The sequence below is a fragment of the Lepidochelys olivacea genome (genome assembly GCF_965140295.1).
Source record: "Lepidochelys olivacea isolate rLepOli2 genome assembly, chromosome: 21".
In the NCBI taxonomy this organism is placed as follows: domain Eukaryota; kingdom Metazoa; phylum Chordata; order Testudines; family Cheloniidae; genus Lepidochelys; species Lepidochelys olivacea.
In genome coordinates, this window is record NC_140431.1 from 12,593,294 (window position 1) to 12,606,140 (window position 12,847).

The following is a 12,847-nucleotide window of genomic DNA, read 5'->3' on the forward strand; positions in this document are numbered from 1 at the left end:
CCAGAAACAGTGAATTTCAAGTGATGGAAAACATGATACATTTTAAGGAACAGAATCCTACCTTCTGCTGAGCAATCAGTTGTACTTTCCCCTGTTCTACCACTGCTGTGGTTACTGGGGAGGCAGCATGGCCTAGTGGATAGAACAGTGGACTAATTAGAGACCTGAGTTCCATTTCCAGATCTGCCATTGACCTGCTGTATGACCATGGGCAAGTCATTTCATTTCCATATACCTCAGTTTCCCCAGCGGTAAAATGGTGATTTATCTGCTTTGAGAAGTGGATGAAAAGCAGAACAGAAGAGTTAGATTTTTAGTTCTTCCATGAATCAAATTGTTTTACAAAGTTGACTGCATTTTTTAAGTGCAATAAAGGGAGTTTTGTGATTCTGCAGGATAGGGAAGCTGTAGAACATGGTAAACTGGATGGTTATACAGCAGAATAGATTGGCTAGGTTTCCGTGATCAAACCAGTCTGTTTTATAAAGCCAGGAAGCAATATGTGGATATTTATTAAGTATATATGGTGCTTAGTAGTGCCCTAATACTGAATTGCATGCATGTTTGAACTGTACTGCGTAAAGCAAAGCATACTGGCACCCAGTTGTGGAAGCTGCAGTTAGTAAAGTCCCATCTGTTACTTCTAGTATTCCAACACCCTTGCCTGGTGCGGAGAGTTGGAGCCTGGTCAGGTTCTGAATGCGACAGTTTGCATTTCTATAGTGCCTTTCATCCAAGGATATTAAAGTGCTTTATAAATATTAACCCTACCACACCTGTGAAGTACTATTCCCATTTTACAGATGGGGAAAGTGAGGCAGAGAGAGAGCAGTTACATTTCACAACCAAGGTCCCATAGCAGTGAAAGAAGCAAGAACTCAGATCTTCTTATTTGGTTTTCTGCTATCCAATAGGCCTATTTAACTCAAGAGAGCATGCATATGTGAGGATCTGAAAACATTTCTTTCCCATACTACTATATGCTCTTGGTAATTAAATATTGCAATGCAGCAAACATGTTTCTGAAAACCTCATTAGTAGATTTCACTGAAGTTGACAAATCACTGGGCTCCCCATCCCTCACTAACCATTAATCCTTCCGTAAAGAAGAGGAGGAGTCTAAGGGAATTAGGCAACCAGTTGAATTTCTGGAGGGAGTATCTTCTAAGATGTCTATCTTTAGTAGGTAAATCAAGTCTGTGTGTAAAAGAGTTTTGGGTTTTGCTATTTTTATTGTTTTTCCAGAACAAAGTGATTAATCAAAGAGTCCAAATCCCATGTCCTCGTCAGACTCCTCAGATTCTTCCTTCTTCTCTTCCTCTTTTTTCTCTTCTGCAAGTCAAAGAAAGTGTAAATTATATTTGAAAGTCCAGTAGTTCCTGCTAAGAGACAGAAGTCTGGATCATCCTTGTGCATGTTAATTTAGTGTTTGACTAATGAATACTGTGTACATGTACACGGAGACAAATGTAGTATGTATGAATTTAAGCAATCCTTTACCTCCCCGCCACTTGCGGGCAATAAAAGTTACGCTTTAAGGCAATAAAAGTTATGCCCCAGAAAAAGAAATTTTGGGCAGGCAGGCCCTGGTTTTTAAGGCTTATTCTGTGCCAACTGGGGGAGACTTTCAAAAGCGCCAAATGACATAGGTGCAAAAATCGAACTGACATTTAATGGGACATCTGAGCCTCTCACCCATGTAGCTTTAGAAAATACAATCCTCAGTCACCAAAGTGTTACGTTAAAATGAACAGTCACTCCTGTAAGATGTTTCCCAAGCTAATCTTGGTTTAAAAGTTTGCACTGTGTACATTTAAAAAAAAAAAAGTAGTTCTACGTTTAAACCAAGCACAGCAGCTCCTACAGTTAGGAAAGCTATGAAGGCTCATGCTTCAGGTCAGATTCTTCATGGATTTTCTGTTTGTGGAAAATAAGAGACCCTCTTAAGAGAGAAGCATTCTCAGTCTCACACAGAACCCAGGAACGCCCCTCCCGCAAAAACAAGACATACCTGCAGGTGCGCCTTCACCGGCAGCCAGAGATGCAGCAGGGGCTGTAGCAAGGGCACCTCCTGCTGGAACACAGGCTAACTTGGAGAGGCCTACGACATGAGAGACTTGTAAACAACACACACAGCCTCATTCTAAGAGCCCTCAAAGTTAGGCAGAACGTGTTGTACCTAGGTAACCTCTTTCGTCTTATGATGTCCGACACAAGGACAACATTTCACATACAGGGCGCAAGTGCACGCCTGAAGCAAGACAGCACTGCGTGGCATAGCACTTGAGACAAATGAAATGATTTTTAACCTTTGTCTCATGTGTTTCGTAGACATGTGAAGGCAACCACTCTGAAATGTATACACAGATAACCGCTGCCCAAACAGAAAATTCACAAGCAGCTGCACTAAATGTGTTACGTAGTAAATGAATTAGCATGGTACAAAATGGCCATTTTGAATCATAGAATATCAGGGTTGGAAGGGACCTCAGGAGGTCATCTAGTCCAACCCCCTGCTCAAAGCAGGACCAATCCCCAATTTTTGCCACAGATCCCTAAATGGCCCCCTCAAGGATTGAACTCACAACCTGGGTTTAGCAGGCCAATGCTCAAACCACTGAGCTATCCCTCCCCACAAGTTCAGTTATTTCAAATCACTTTTGCTCACATTGGATGAAAGTTACTTAAAAGTGTGTGTGTGTGTATGGGGGTGGAGGGGATGTGAGAAAACCTGGATTTGTGCAGGAAATAGCCCAACTTGATTATCATGCACATTGTGTAAAGAGTTGTCACTTTGGATGGGCTATCACCAGCAGGAGAGTGAATTTGTGTGTGGGGGGGTGGAGGGTGAGAAAACCTGGATTTGTGCTGGAAATGGCCCAACCTGATGATCACTTTAGATAAGCTATTACCAGCAGGACAGTGGGGTGGGAGGAGGTATTGTTTCATATTCTCTGTGTGTATATAAAGTCTGCTGCAGTTTCCACGGTATGCATCCGATGAAGTGAGCTGTAGCTCACGAAAGCTCATGCTCAAATAAATTGGTTAGTCTCTAAGGTGCCACAAGTCCTCCTTTTCTTTTTGCGAATACAGACTAACACGGCTGTTACTCTGAAACTAATCTTGGAAGTGTCTGATTTGTGCCGGGAAATTATTTAGTGTGCAAAATGAGCATTGGGCTGAAAACTAGTACACCAAAATGAAACTGGGTCTTCAGCTTTGCACTAAATTTAATCCAATGCTCAAAGCCACATTTTCTGAATCTAGAATGTGCCTCTGAATTATAAAAGTTAAACTGCACAGGAATAAAATATCTGCAGGCAGTGAAGACCTGAATTTTAATCTTTCTGAAAGTCATCACGAGAGTAAAAATCAATGGTCTTTATAATGCAGCACAGAACCAAATCTGAAAGGAATGTAATGAACTTAACATTCAGCAATTAAAACTTGCTTCAAACTTTACAAACACTGATTAATTAAGCCTCCTATCACTTCCCCACTCTCTGAGATGGGGAAAACACATTCAGAAAGATTAAGTGACTTGCCCCAGAAGCTGTATCCCAGGCTTCATTGAAACTCAGGAATTTCCTGAATCTCAACCCCTGCTTAATTTAGTACAGAATCTTGGTGGCAACTTTATTTTAATGGTAATGCTTACAAGCATATAAGTAAGTGTTTTCATAATAGCAGGAAAAAATGAACTGAAAGATTGCTACTGTATTCTGTTGGGGTATACCTAAAAATTTGATACTCCATTGTGAATCTGTAATTTAACGGAAGTGAACAGTGATTCAAAATTAGGTTGATTAGTTCATAATACTAATCAAAGACACTCTAGTTACATTCTTGTGTCTTCCCATAGTCACAAGGGGAGTGTTTTTCCATTTGAAGGGATAAAATAAAGAAATATCCAATTTCCACTTCAAATAAAGGGAAGTCAGAGTTGGTTTTAAGCCTTTGCATACAAGGCTCATCTTCTGATTTAGAGCAAGAATCTATACGCTCGTTTACAATAAAATGCACTTTAACACCGACTGAGCTGCCGAGACAAACACCTACTGTATTTTAATAAGCTTGTAACAGACAACTGCCTGGAGACACTTCTCTGCAAATCAATATTTTAGCTGGTGTTTGCTTCTGTCAAGCAAATATGAAACCCAGCATTTCCCTTTTAGATGAATCCACAGAAATGCAAATGGATTGATCTGTCTAGTTCTGTCTTGCAACAACTAAGCTCTTAAAATCTGGTAAGTTTTTACCTGAGTTGACAACATCATCAACATCTTTGCCACTCAGTTCACTGATGACCTTTATTATGAGAGAGAAAAAGAAAGAGGTTAAAGATCAATCCTGGAATTTTGGGTGTTCGACATGTTTAGTCGTCTCTTGACACTGGCAATTCCCCAACATACGCATTACCACAAAGGTATGCGTAACAGAATAATTAAACAGAGCATTAAGGAATTAAAGGGACAAAGAATAGCTTAGAGACAAAAAGTAGATTTCTGGAGAATGTTTACAAGATCAACTAACAGCAATATTAGCATAAAATTTAAATAAGATCTGAACCGAACACTTGTCAGGATAAAAAACGTTACATTGCAGTATCTGCAACCCAAACATTGCAGTATTGAATGAAGTTAGTGCATTAGAAAGGGAAGGAGGTAAGTGACACCGACTTTGACCAGTGCTAAAATTACATAGCATAAATAGCAAAGAACAAACCAGATTTGAAATTTTAGACACATGCAGGTAAGGAAGTGCTTTAAAAAAAAACCCAAACAACAGACTTCTAGTATAACACTTTCTTTTAATAGAAATTATAAACTACATGTTTGAAAGCTGTAGAAGTAATAACTAAGTTCAGTAACGAGTCACTGCATGCTCATTTGCTCAATGCACTTTCATCTTATGGTGCAGTATCAGGCGTCACTGAACTCGACCAGGAATTTAACATTTTAACACTAAAAAAGCTGATCCGAAGTCTTAAAGTTAAATTGTTCCTTTATTTAAAATTTCTCATAGCATGCAATTGCTTAAAGCTATTTGGGAACGCAACAGTTTGGGGAGGTATCATAGAATATCAGGGTTGGAAGGGACCTCAGGAGGTCATCTAGTCCAACCCCCTGCTCAAAGCAGGACCAATCCCCAACTAAATCAGGACACTGGACTCTGAGTTAGGAGACCCTGAGTTCTATCCTGGCTCTGCCACTGAACTATTCTGTAACCTTGAACAAGGTTGTTCCCTCCTTCTGTTTCCCTCCTATTTTTTGTCCACCTACTCCACGTTTCTCAGAACAGTACCCACCTGGTATAGCACCTATTACAATGAGGACTCAATTTCAGCTGGAGCCTCTAGGCACCATAAATAATAAATTAACTGAACAGCCCATATCACCCATACACAGGGATGGAGTCTCATGCTGATGTCGACGTATCAGGATTCAGCAAATACTACAGGTGAACATATAAATGCGAAGACAGATCAATGCAAGAACAGCAAACACGGTTACAAGTGGAACAGACAAGATTGTCCCTGACGATTGCAGACTGCTATTTACTTGCTTTAAGTCGTCCACGTTTTTCACATAAGGTGTTAATGTTGCTTCAATGTGGTTAAGAGCCACATGACAAACCTACTGCCACCTTGCTCTGACGCTGGCTGTTGTTTTCCAGTTGCCATACCCACATAGTACAGCTAAGAAAGGTTACATCACATACAGATCTTTATCCATAAACAGATGTTTACATATAAAGTGTGTGTGTGTTTCTCTCTTTACCCATACACCCTCCCCATTCTTCCTCCCATTCAGAGGTAGGCATCAATAGGACAGTCAATTACTGAAGAAAATCAGGAATAGTATTTCAGTACAGTGTTTTCCCAGCAGTAATTAATACTACAGTTCATACTATGAATCAGTAGACGACAATCAATATTAAAGCTTTCAGAGCAGGCAAAAGGTGAAACTCATAGGAGAGAACATTTGCAGATGGGTTTATGTACTCTGTTACTGATAGAGACTATATATAGTGACAAAAGTACATTGGGAAGAAAAAAGAAAAGTTGTCAGAGATTCTTCTGGATTTCCTCCCAGTCCCCAAGTCTCAAAAATTTCATATTGCAGTGTGTTTTTCTCTTTCCTTCTGATATCTGGATACGAGTATCTTTGCCTTGACTAAGTCCAAATGCCTACAATCATCCAGAAGTCATGGATACCATCTTCACAGGAGACTCTGTCTCCAGCAGTCCGGGAAGGTAAGGAAGGCCTGAACTTTGCTCCCCTCCACAAAAGCACTTTGCACTCAAGTGTCACAATTTTTACTTCCCTGGCCAAGATTCCTCTGAGATTTGAACCCACTACCTCCATCACTGCAAGCGGGAGCTGTGGGGTTCTGGACTCAATGGCTCAGCAGGTCTCTTCCAGTCCTATGTTTGCACTAAACACCAGTGAACTTCCAACTGGCAAGTTGTAAGAACCCTTAGGCTTTTCCAAACCTATATAGACCAGAAAAGAAGTTTAACAAGCCCGTTTACACTATTAAACTACCAGGGCATTATATTCTGTATGATACTGGAGTGTAAGATAACTGCTTCAAATATTCTCTCAGAGGAGTGTTCCTGTAACTACTTCAAAAGGCAAGAGACACTAATGCAAAGAAACCAACCTTGTTGACACGCTCATCATCTGTATCGATACCAACGCTGTCGAGGATCTTCTTGATGTTCTTGGCTGTAGGGTTGTTGTTGCCACCCAGGACAGCAAGCAGGTAAGCGGCCACGTAACGCATTCTGAAACAGACGCCCACAGGAAAGAATTCAAGTTAATGTCTTGGATACAGAAGTGTTGCCTTAAAGAGCTCCCATGTCAGGATATAAGAACCTATGGTACATAAAAGAGAATATAAACAATCTCATCTAAGCATTTAATGACTATTACTGAACTACAAATCCAGAGGGAGGAAACTGCTGGAGCAAAGGGCATCAGATACAGATACCTCCTTGGATCTCAAACTAGCAGGCAAGGTTTTATGCTGTCTTTATACGAGGAAGGTTTTCCCAACATAGTTACACCAGCAAAACCTTCTAGTGTGGTTGCAGTTGTGTCAGCACTTTTATACTAATATAAAGTATAACTTAGGGCTTGTCTAACTTAAAACGCTACAGTGACACAGCTGATAATGCACCACTATAGCACTTCAGCATAGACACTACCTACATGAATGGGAGGGATTCTTCCATCTGCGTAGGTAATCCGCCTCCCTGAGAGGTGGCAAGTAGGCCGACACTATGTACAGAGAGATTTAGGTGGGCTTAACTATGCCGCTCAGTGGATCTTTCAGACCCCAACTGACCTAGTTAATCTGACCTAATCATCTAGTGCACACCAGGTCATTTGCTGGTTCAGGGAAACAGCATACGCTAACCAGAATAAACAGAGTAAGGCTACATCTATACTAGGAATGCTTTACCGGTATGGACTACCCGTATACTATACTGGCCAAGTGCTCCTAAGTTGGACACGACTATCCTGGCAAAGCTGCACTGTGAACTGCTATGGTAAAAGAGCAGTTTTGTAAGTATAGTTACACCTGCATTACAGACTTCTGCCAGCAAAACTCTATCAGTCAAGAAGCACACACCCAACCAACACGGCTGTGCCGGAATCAGTCCGTAGTGCAGATGTTGCTATACTGGCAAAACTGCATCTACACTACAGGGCCTTGTTGACATAGCTATGTTGGTTTAAAAAAAAAAAAAAAATCATGCCCCTAACCGACATGGCTCTGCCAGGTTAAATGAAAACAAGGCCTTAGCACAGAAGCAATTTCTTTCTCAGCTCCAGAAGAAAAGAGCTTCAACTACGTCACCAGTCCAGATATGGGGATAGTGACAGCTAAACTGATGGTGATGCTCCCCAAAGTAATGCTTGTAGATCCCAGGCCTTATTTTGATCATTTCTAGAAAAGGTCAAAAATCACAAAAAATGGTAGGGTTTAAATTACTTCTCATGATCAAAATAAGGCCTGGGATCTACAGAATTCTGAAGAATATGGGACTTCTCCTACATCCCATCAAAGTGTTAATGTTAGGGTAGGTCAACTTTTCAGCATATATTACTTTGGGGGAAGGGGGTATGTGCGCGAGAGAAAGAGATGGGCCAGGGAGGAGGTCGGTGTCATACAGAATTGGGCAAACCTGCCTTGAACCAAGCCCTAAAGTTGATGCCAAACAAGCCATTTTAGTGGCTGGTAAGCAATACTTCAATTGCTCCCCTTGGAAAACAGAAGATCGCTGACACCTTAAATAAAAGAAGGGTAAATTATTACCCAGCATCTAATAGGTGTTTCTGAAAATTAGTCCTTTCCACTTTTTCCATGAGTAAACAAATCAGTACATTCAGTCTTCTAGACCAATGTTTCTCAAGCTTTTTGATACCAGGGAGTGGCTTGCTGCCTTCCTAAACCGTGTCAGGGAGATCTCAGGGACCGGTCATATACAGCACCAAACACAACTGTTGGTGCTTAATCATTTTCTCTCAATAGCCTGCCTACCACATTTTGTTTTCATGTCTGCCTCCCACTGCAGTTTTGACTAGGAGCCATATTTCTAATTTTGAAAGAGACATTTTGCAGCTGCTCCCTAAAGAGTCAGGAACATTACGAATCGATTGGCTACAGCTGCATTTAAAGCCCTCGTGTAGTTTGGAAATCAACTTGTTTTCTCATGGAGTTGTAAACTTTTTCTGCATTAAATGCCTGCAGCGGTGCACTAATTCAAACCCATCTTCCTGAACTAACTGCAAAGTTAACGTTACAGGAAAGTTTGCATGCTATGGGGGGGGGGCAGTCACTGGCCGGGGAGCCGGGCTCTCAGTGGGGGGGTGGGGGGCAGTCCCTGGCCGGGGGGCCGGGCTCTCAGTGGGGGGGTGGGGGGGCAGTCCCTGGCCGGGGGGCCGGGCTCTCAGTGGGGGGGTGGGCAGGCTCTCAGTGGGGGGGCAGTCCCTGGGGGGGGGGCCGGGCTCTCAGTGGGGGGCGGGGGGGCAGTCCCTGGGCGGGGGGCCGGGCTCTCAGCGGGGGGCGGGGGGGCAGTCCCTGGGCGGGGGGGCCGGGCTCTCAGCGGGGGGCGGGGGGGCAGTCCCTGGGCGGGGGGGCCGGGCTCTCAGCGGGGGGCGGGGGGGCAGTCCCTGGGCGGGGGGGGCCGGGCTCTCAGCGGGGGGCGGGGGGGCAGTCCCTGGGCGGGGGGGGCCGGGCTCTCAGCGGGGGGCGGGGGGGCAGTCCCTGGGCGGGGGGGGCCGGGCTCTCAGCGGGGGGCGGGGGGGCAGTCCCTGGGCGGGGGGGCCGGGCTCTCAGCGGGGGGGCAGGGCTCTCAGCGGGGGGTGGGGGGGCAGTCCCTGGGCGGGGGGGCCGGGCTCTCAGCGGGGGGTGGGGGGGCAGTCCCTGGGCGGGGGGGGCCGGGCTCTCAGCGGGGGGTGGGGGGGCAGGCTCTCAGTGGGGGGTGGGGGGCAGTCCCTGGGCGGGGGGGCGGGCTCTCAGTGGGGGGTGGGGGGGCAGTCCCTGGGCGGGGGGGCGGGCTCTCAGTGGGGGGGGGGCAGGCTCTCAGTGGGGGGGGCAGTCCCTGGGCGGGGGGGCCGGGCTCTCAGTGGGGGGTGGGGGGGGCAGTCCCTGGGCGGGGGGCCGGGCTCTCAGTGGGGGGTGGGGGGGCAGTCCCTGGGCGGGGGGCCGGGCTCTCAGCGGGGGGGTGGGGGGGCAGGCTCTCAGTGGGGGGGGGCAGTCCCTGGGGGGGGGGCCGGGCTCTCAGTGGGGGGTGGGGGGGCAGTCCCTGGGCGGGGGGCCGGGCTCTCAGTGGGGGGTGGGCAGGCTCTCAGTGGGGGGGCCGGGCTCTCAGTGGGGGGGCAGTCCCTGGGCGGGGGGGCCGGGCTCTCAGTGGGGGGTGGGGGGGGCAGTCCCTGGGCGGGGGGCCGGGCTCTCAGTGGGGGGTGGGGGGGGCAGTCCCTGGGCGGGGGGCCGGGCTCTCAGTGGGGGGTGGGGGGGGCAGTCCCTGGGCGGGGGGCCAGGCTCTCAGTGGGGGGGCAGTCCCTGGGCGGGGGGCCGGGCTCTCAGTGGGGGGGGTGGGGGGGCAGTCCCTGGCCGGGGGGGCCGGGCTCTCAGTGGGGGGGGGGTGGGGGGGCAGTCCCTGGGGGGGGGCCGGGCTCTCAGTGGGGGGGGGCAGTCCCTGGGGGGGGGCCGGGCTCTCAGTGGGGGGGTGGGGGGACAGTCCCTGGGCGGGGGGCCGGGCTCTCAGTGGGGGGGGGCAGTCCCTGGGTGGGGGGTGGGGGGGCAGTCCCTGGGCGGGGGGGCCGGGCTCTCAGCGGGGGTGGGGGGGCAGTCCCTGGGCGGGGGGGCCGGGCTCTCAGCGGGGGGTGGGGGGGCAGTCCCTGGGCGGGGGGGCCGGGCTCTCAGCGGGGGGTGGGGGGGCAGTCCCTGGGGGGGGGCCGGGCTCTCAGCGGACGGGGGGCAGTCCCTGGGGGGGGGCCGGGCTCTCAGTGGACGGGGGGCAGTCCCTGGGGGGGGGCCGGGCTCTCAGTGGACGGGGGGCAGTCCCTGGGCGGGGGGGCCGGGCTCTCAGTGGGGGGGGCAGTCCCTGGGCGGGGGGGCCGGGCTCTCAGTGGGGGGTGGGGGGGGCAGGCTCTCAGTGGGGGGGGGCAGTCCCTGGGGGGGGGGCCGGGCTCTCAGTGGGGGGTGGGGGGGCAGTCCCTGGGCGGGGGGCCGGGCTCTCAGTGGGGGGTGGGGGGGCTCTCAGTGGGGGGGGCAGGCTCTCAGTGGGGGGGGCAGTCCCTGGGGGGGGGGCGGGCTCTCAGTGGGGGGTGGGGGGGCAGTCCCTGGGCGGGGGGCCGGGCTCTCAGTGGGGGGTGGGCAGGCTCTCAGTGGGGGGGGCAGTCCCTGGGCGGGGGGGCCGGGCTCTCAGTGGGGGGTGGGGGGGCAGTCCCTGGGCGGGGGGCGGGCTCTCAGTGGGGGGTGGGCAGGCTCTCAGTGGGGGGGGCAGTCCCTGGGCGGGGGGGCCGGGCTCTCAGTGGGGGGTGGGGGGGCAGTCCCTGGGCGGGGGGCCGGGCTCTCAGTGGGGGGTGGGCAGGCTCTCAGTGGGGGGGGCAGTCCCTGGGCGGGGGGGCCGGGCTCTCAGTGGGGGGTGGGGGGGCAGTCCCTGGGCGGGGGGCCGGGCTCTCAGTGGGGGGGCAGTCCCTGGGCGGGGGGCCGGGCTCTCAGTGGGGGGTGGGGGGGCAGTCCCTGGGCGGGGGGCCGGGCTCTCAGTGGGGGGTGGGGGGGCAGTCCCTGGGCGGGGGGCCGGGCTCTCAGTGGGGGGGGTGGGGGGGCAGTCCCTGGCCGGGGGGGCCGGGCTCTCAGTGGGGGGGGTGGGGGGGCAGTCCCTGGCCGGGGGGGCCGGGCTCTCAGTGGGGGGGGTGGGGGGGCAGTCCCTGGCCGGGGGGGCCGGGCTCTCAGTGGGGGGGGTGGGGGGGCAGTCCCTGGCCGGGGGGGCCGGGCTCTCAGTGGGGGGGGCAGTCCCTGGGGGGGGGCCGGGCTCTCAGTGGGGGGGTGGGGGGACAGTCCCTGGGCGGGGGGCCGGGCTCTCGGGGGGGGGGGGGCAGTCCCTGGGCGGGGGGCCGGGCTCTCGGGGGGGGGGGGGCAGTCCCTGGGCGGGGGGTAGGGGGGCAGTCCCTGGGCGGGGGGGCCGGGCTCTCAGCGGGGGGTGGGGGGGCAGTCCCTGGGCGGGGGGCCGGGCTCTCAGTGGGGGGGGGTGGGGGGGCAGTCCCTGGGCGGGGGGGCCGGGCTCTCAGTGGGGGGGCAGTCCCTGGGGGGGGGCCGGGCTCTCAGTGGGGGGGGGTGGGGGGGCAGTCCCTGGGCGGGGGGGCCGGGCTCTCAGTGGGGGGGCAGTCCCTGGGGGGGGGCCGGGCTCTCAGTGGGGGGGGCAGTCCCTGGGGGGGGGCCGGGCTCTCAGCGGACGGGGGGCAGTCCCTGGGCGGGGGGCCGGGCTCTCAGTGGGGGGGGGTGGGGGGCAGTCCCTGGGGGGGGGGCCGGGCTCTCAGTGGGGGGGGCAGTCCCTGGGGGGGGGGGGCCGGGCTCTCAGCGGACGGGGGGCAGTCCCTGGGGGGGCCGGGCTCTCGGGGGGGCGGACCCCAGTCACTAGGCGGGGGCAGGGTTCCCAGGGCTCCCGGGGGGGCGCGGCCCGCACTCACTTTAAGTCCGGAGCAGACCCGAAACGATGTGCACGCTCTGCCCGCGCTCCGAGAAGGAGCTGACGACTGGCCTACGGGGCCGCAGGGCCCCTGCGCACGGGCGGGGCGGGGCAAAGGGCGCGGGGTCAAAGGTCACCTCCCCTCTCCTTTCGCTCCCGCGGCGATTGCGTCACCCGCGCGTCACACGCCGCTGCCCCGCCCCACAAGCTGCCATTTAAACACACCAGAAAACAAGATACAGAATGAACGTTCCGTTAGTCCCGCCCCCAACGGCTCTAGGTCTGCGCGTGCGTACAGAGACCGGGCAACGGGCGCCGGGCCCGCCATGTTGGAAAGGGGGAAAGAGGGCAGGAGCCCCGCCCCTTCTTCTCCAGCCCATGGGCGGGGCCAGCGAGGCGGGGAGCACAAGGGACCCCTCAGGGTTGGCAAACGGGGGAAGCTGCCCCGGGGCACAGGGCTGGGCCTAGACCACGGGAGGCTCTAATATTCTGCCTGGCATACCTGGGTATGGACCATGGAGCAGCCCATACCTGGCAAGGACCAGTCTAAGCTCCGCCATATTCTGCCCATAGGCCATTATACCAAGATATAGACCATATAACAGCCCTGGCCCAGCATCACTGCATTCTGCCTACAGG

The 12,847-nt window shown here is 52.9% G+C and overlaps 1 protein-coding gene across 1 annotated transcript; it reads right to left on the reverse strand.

Annotated features, from left to right (window-relative positions):
- Positions 1 to 1,212: 1,212 nt before the first annotated feature.
- LOC311510956 (large ribosomal subunit protein P2-like) lies at positions 1,213 to 12,363 on the reverse strand. Its single transcript, XM_084611103.1, has 5 exons — positions 12,210 to 12,363; positions 6,667 to 6,790; positions 4,260 to 4,308; positions 2,012 to 2,101; positions 1,213 to 1,332 (listed from the first exon to the last, which is right to left on the reverse strand). The coding sequence occupies exons 2-5, from the start codon at positions 6,787 to 6,789 to the stop codon at positions 1,256 to 1,258; spliced, it is 339 nt and encodes a 112-aa protein (XP_084467229.1). The 5' UTR covers position 6,790; positions 12,210 to 12,363; the 3' UTR covers positions 1,213 to 1,255.
- Positions 12,364 to 12,847: the final 484 nt, after the last annotated feature.

Bases quoted from the DNA above. Each gene is read 5' to 3' on its own strand.
- LOC311510956 (XM_084611103.1), bottom strand. From the start codon at position 6,789: ATGCGTTACGTGGCCGCTTACCTGCTTGCTGTCCTGGGTGGCAACAAC. The intron at 4,309-6,666 runs GTTGGTTTCTTT...CTCATAATAAAG, and splicing joins ATGATGAGCGTGTCAACAAG to GTCATCAGTGAACTGAGTGG. The intron at 2,102-4,259 runs GTAAAAACTTAC...CTCATGTCGTAG, and splicing joins TGATGATGTTGTCAACTCAG to GCCTCTCCAAGTTAGCCTGT.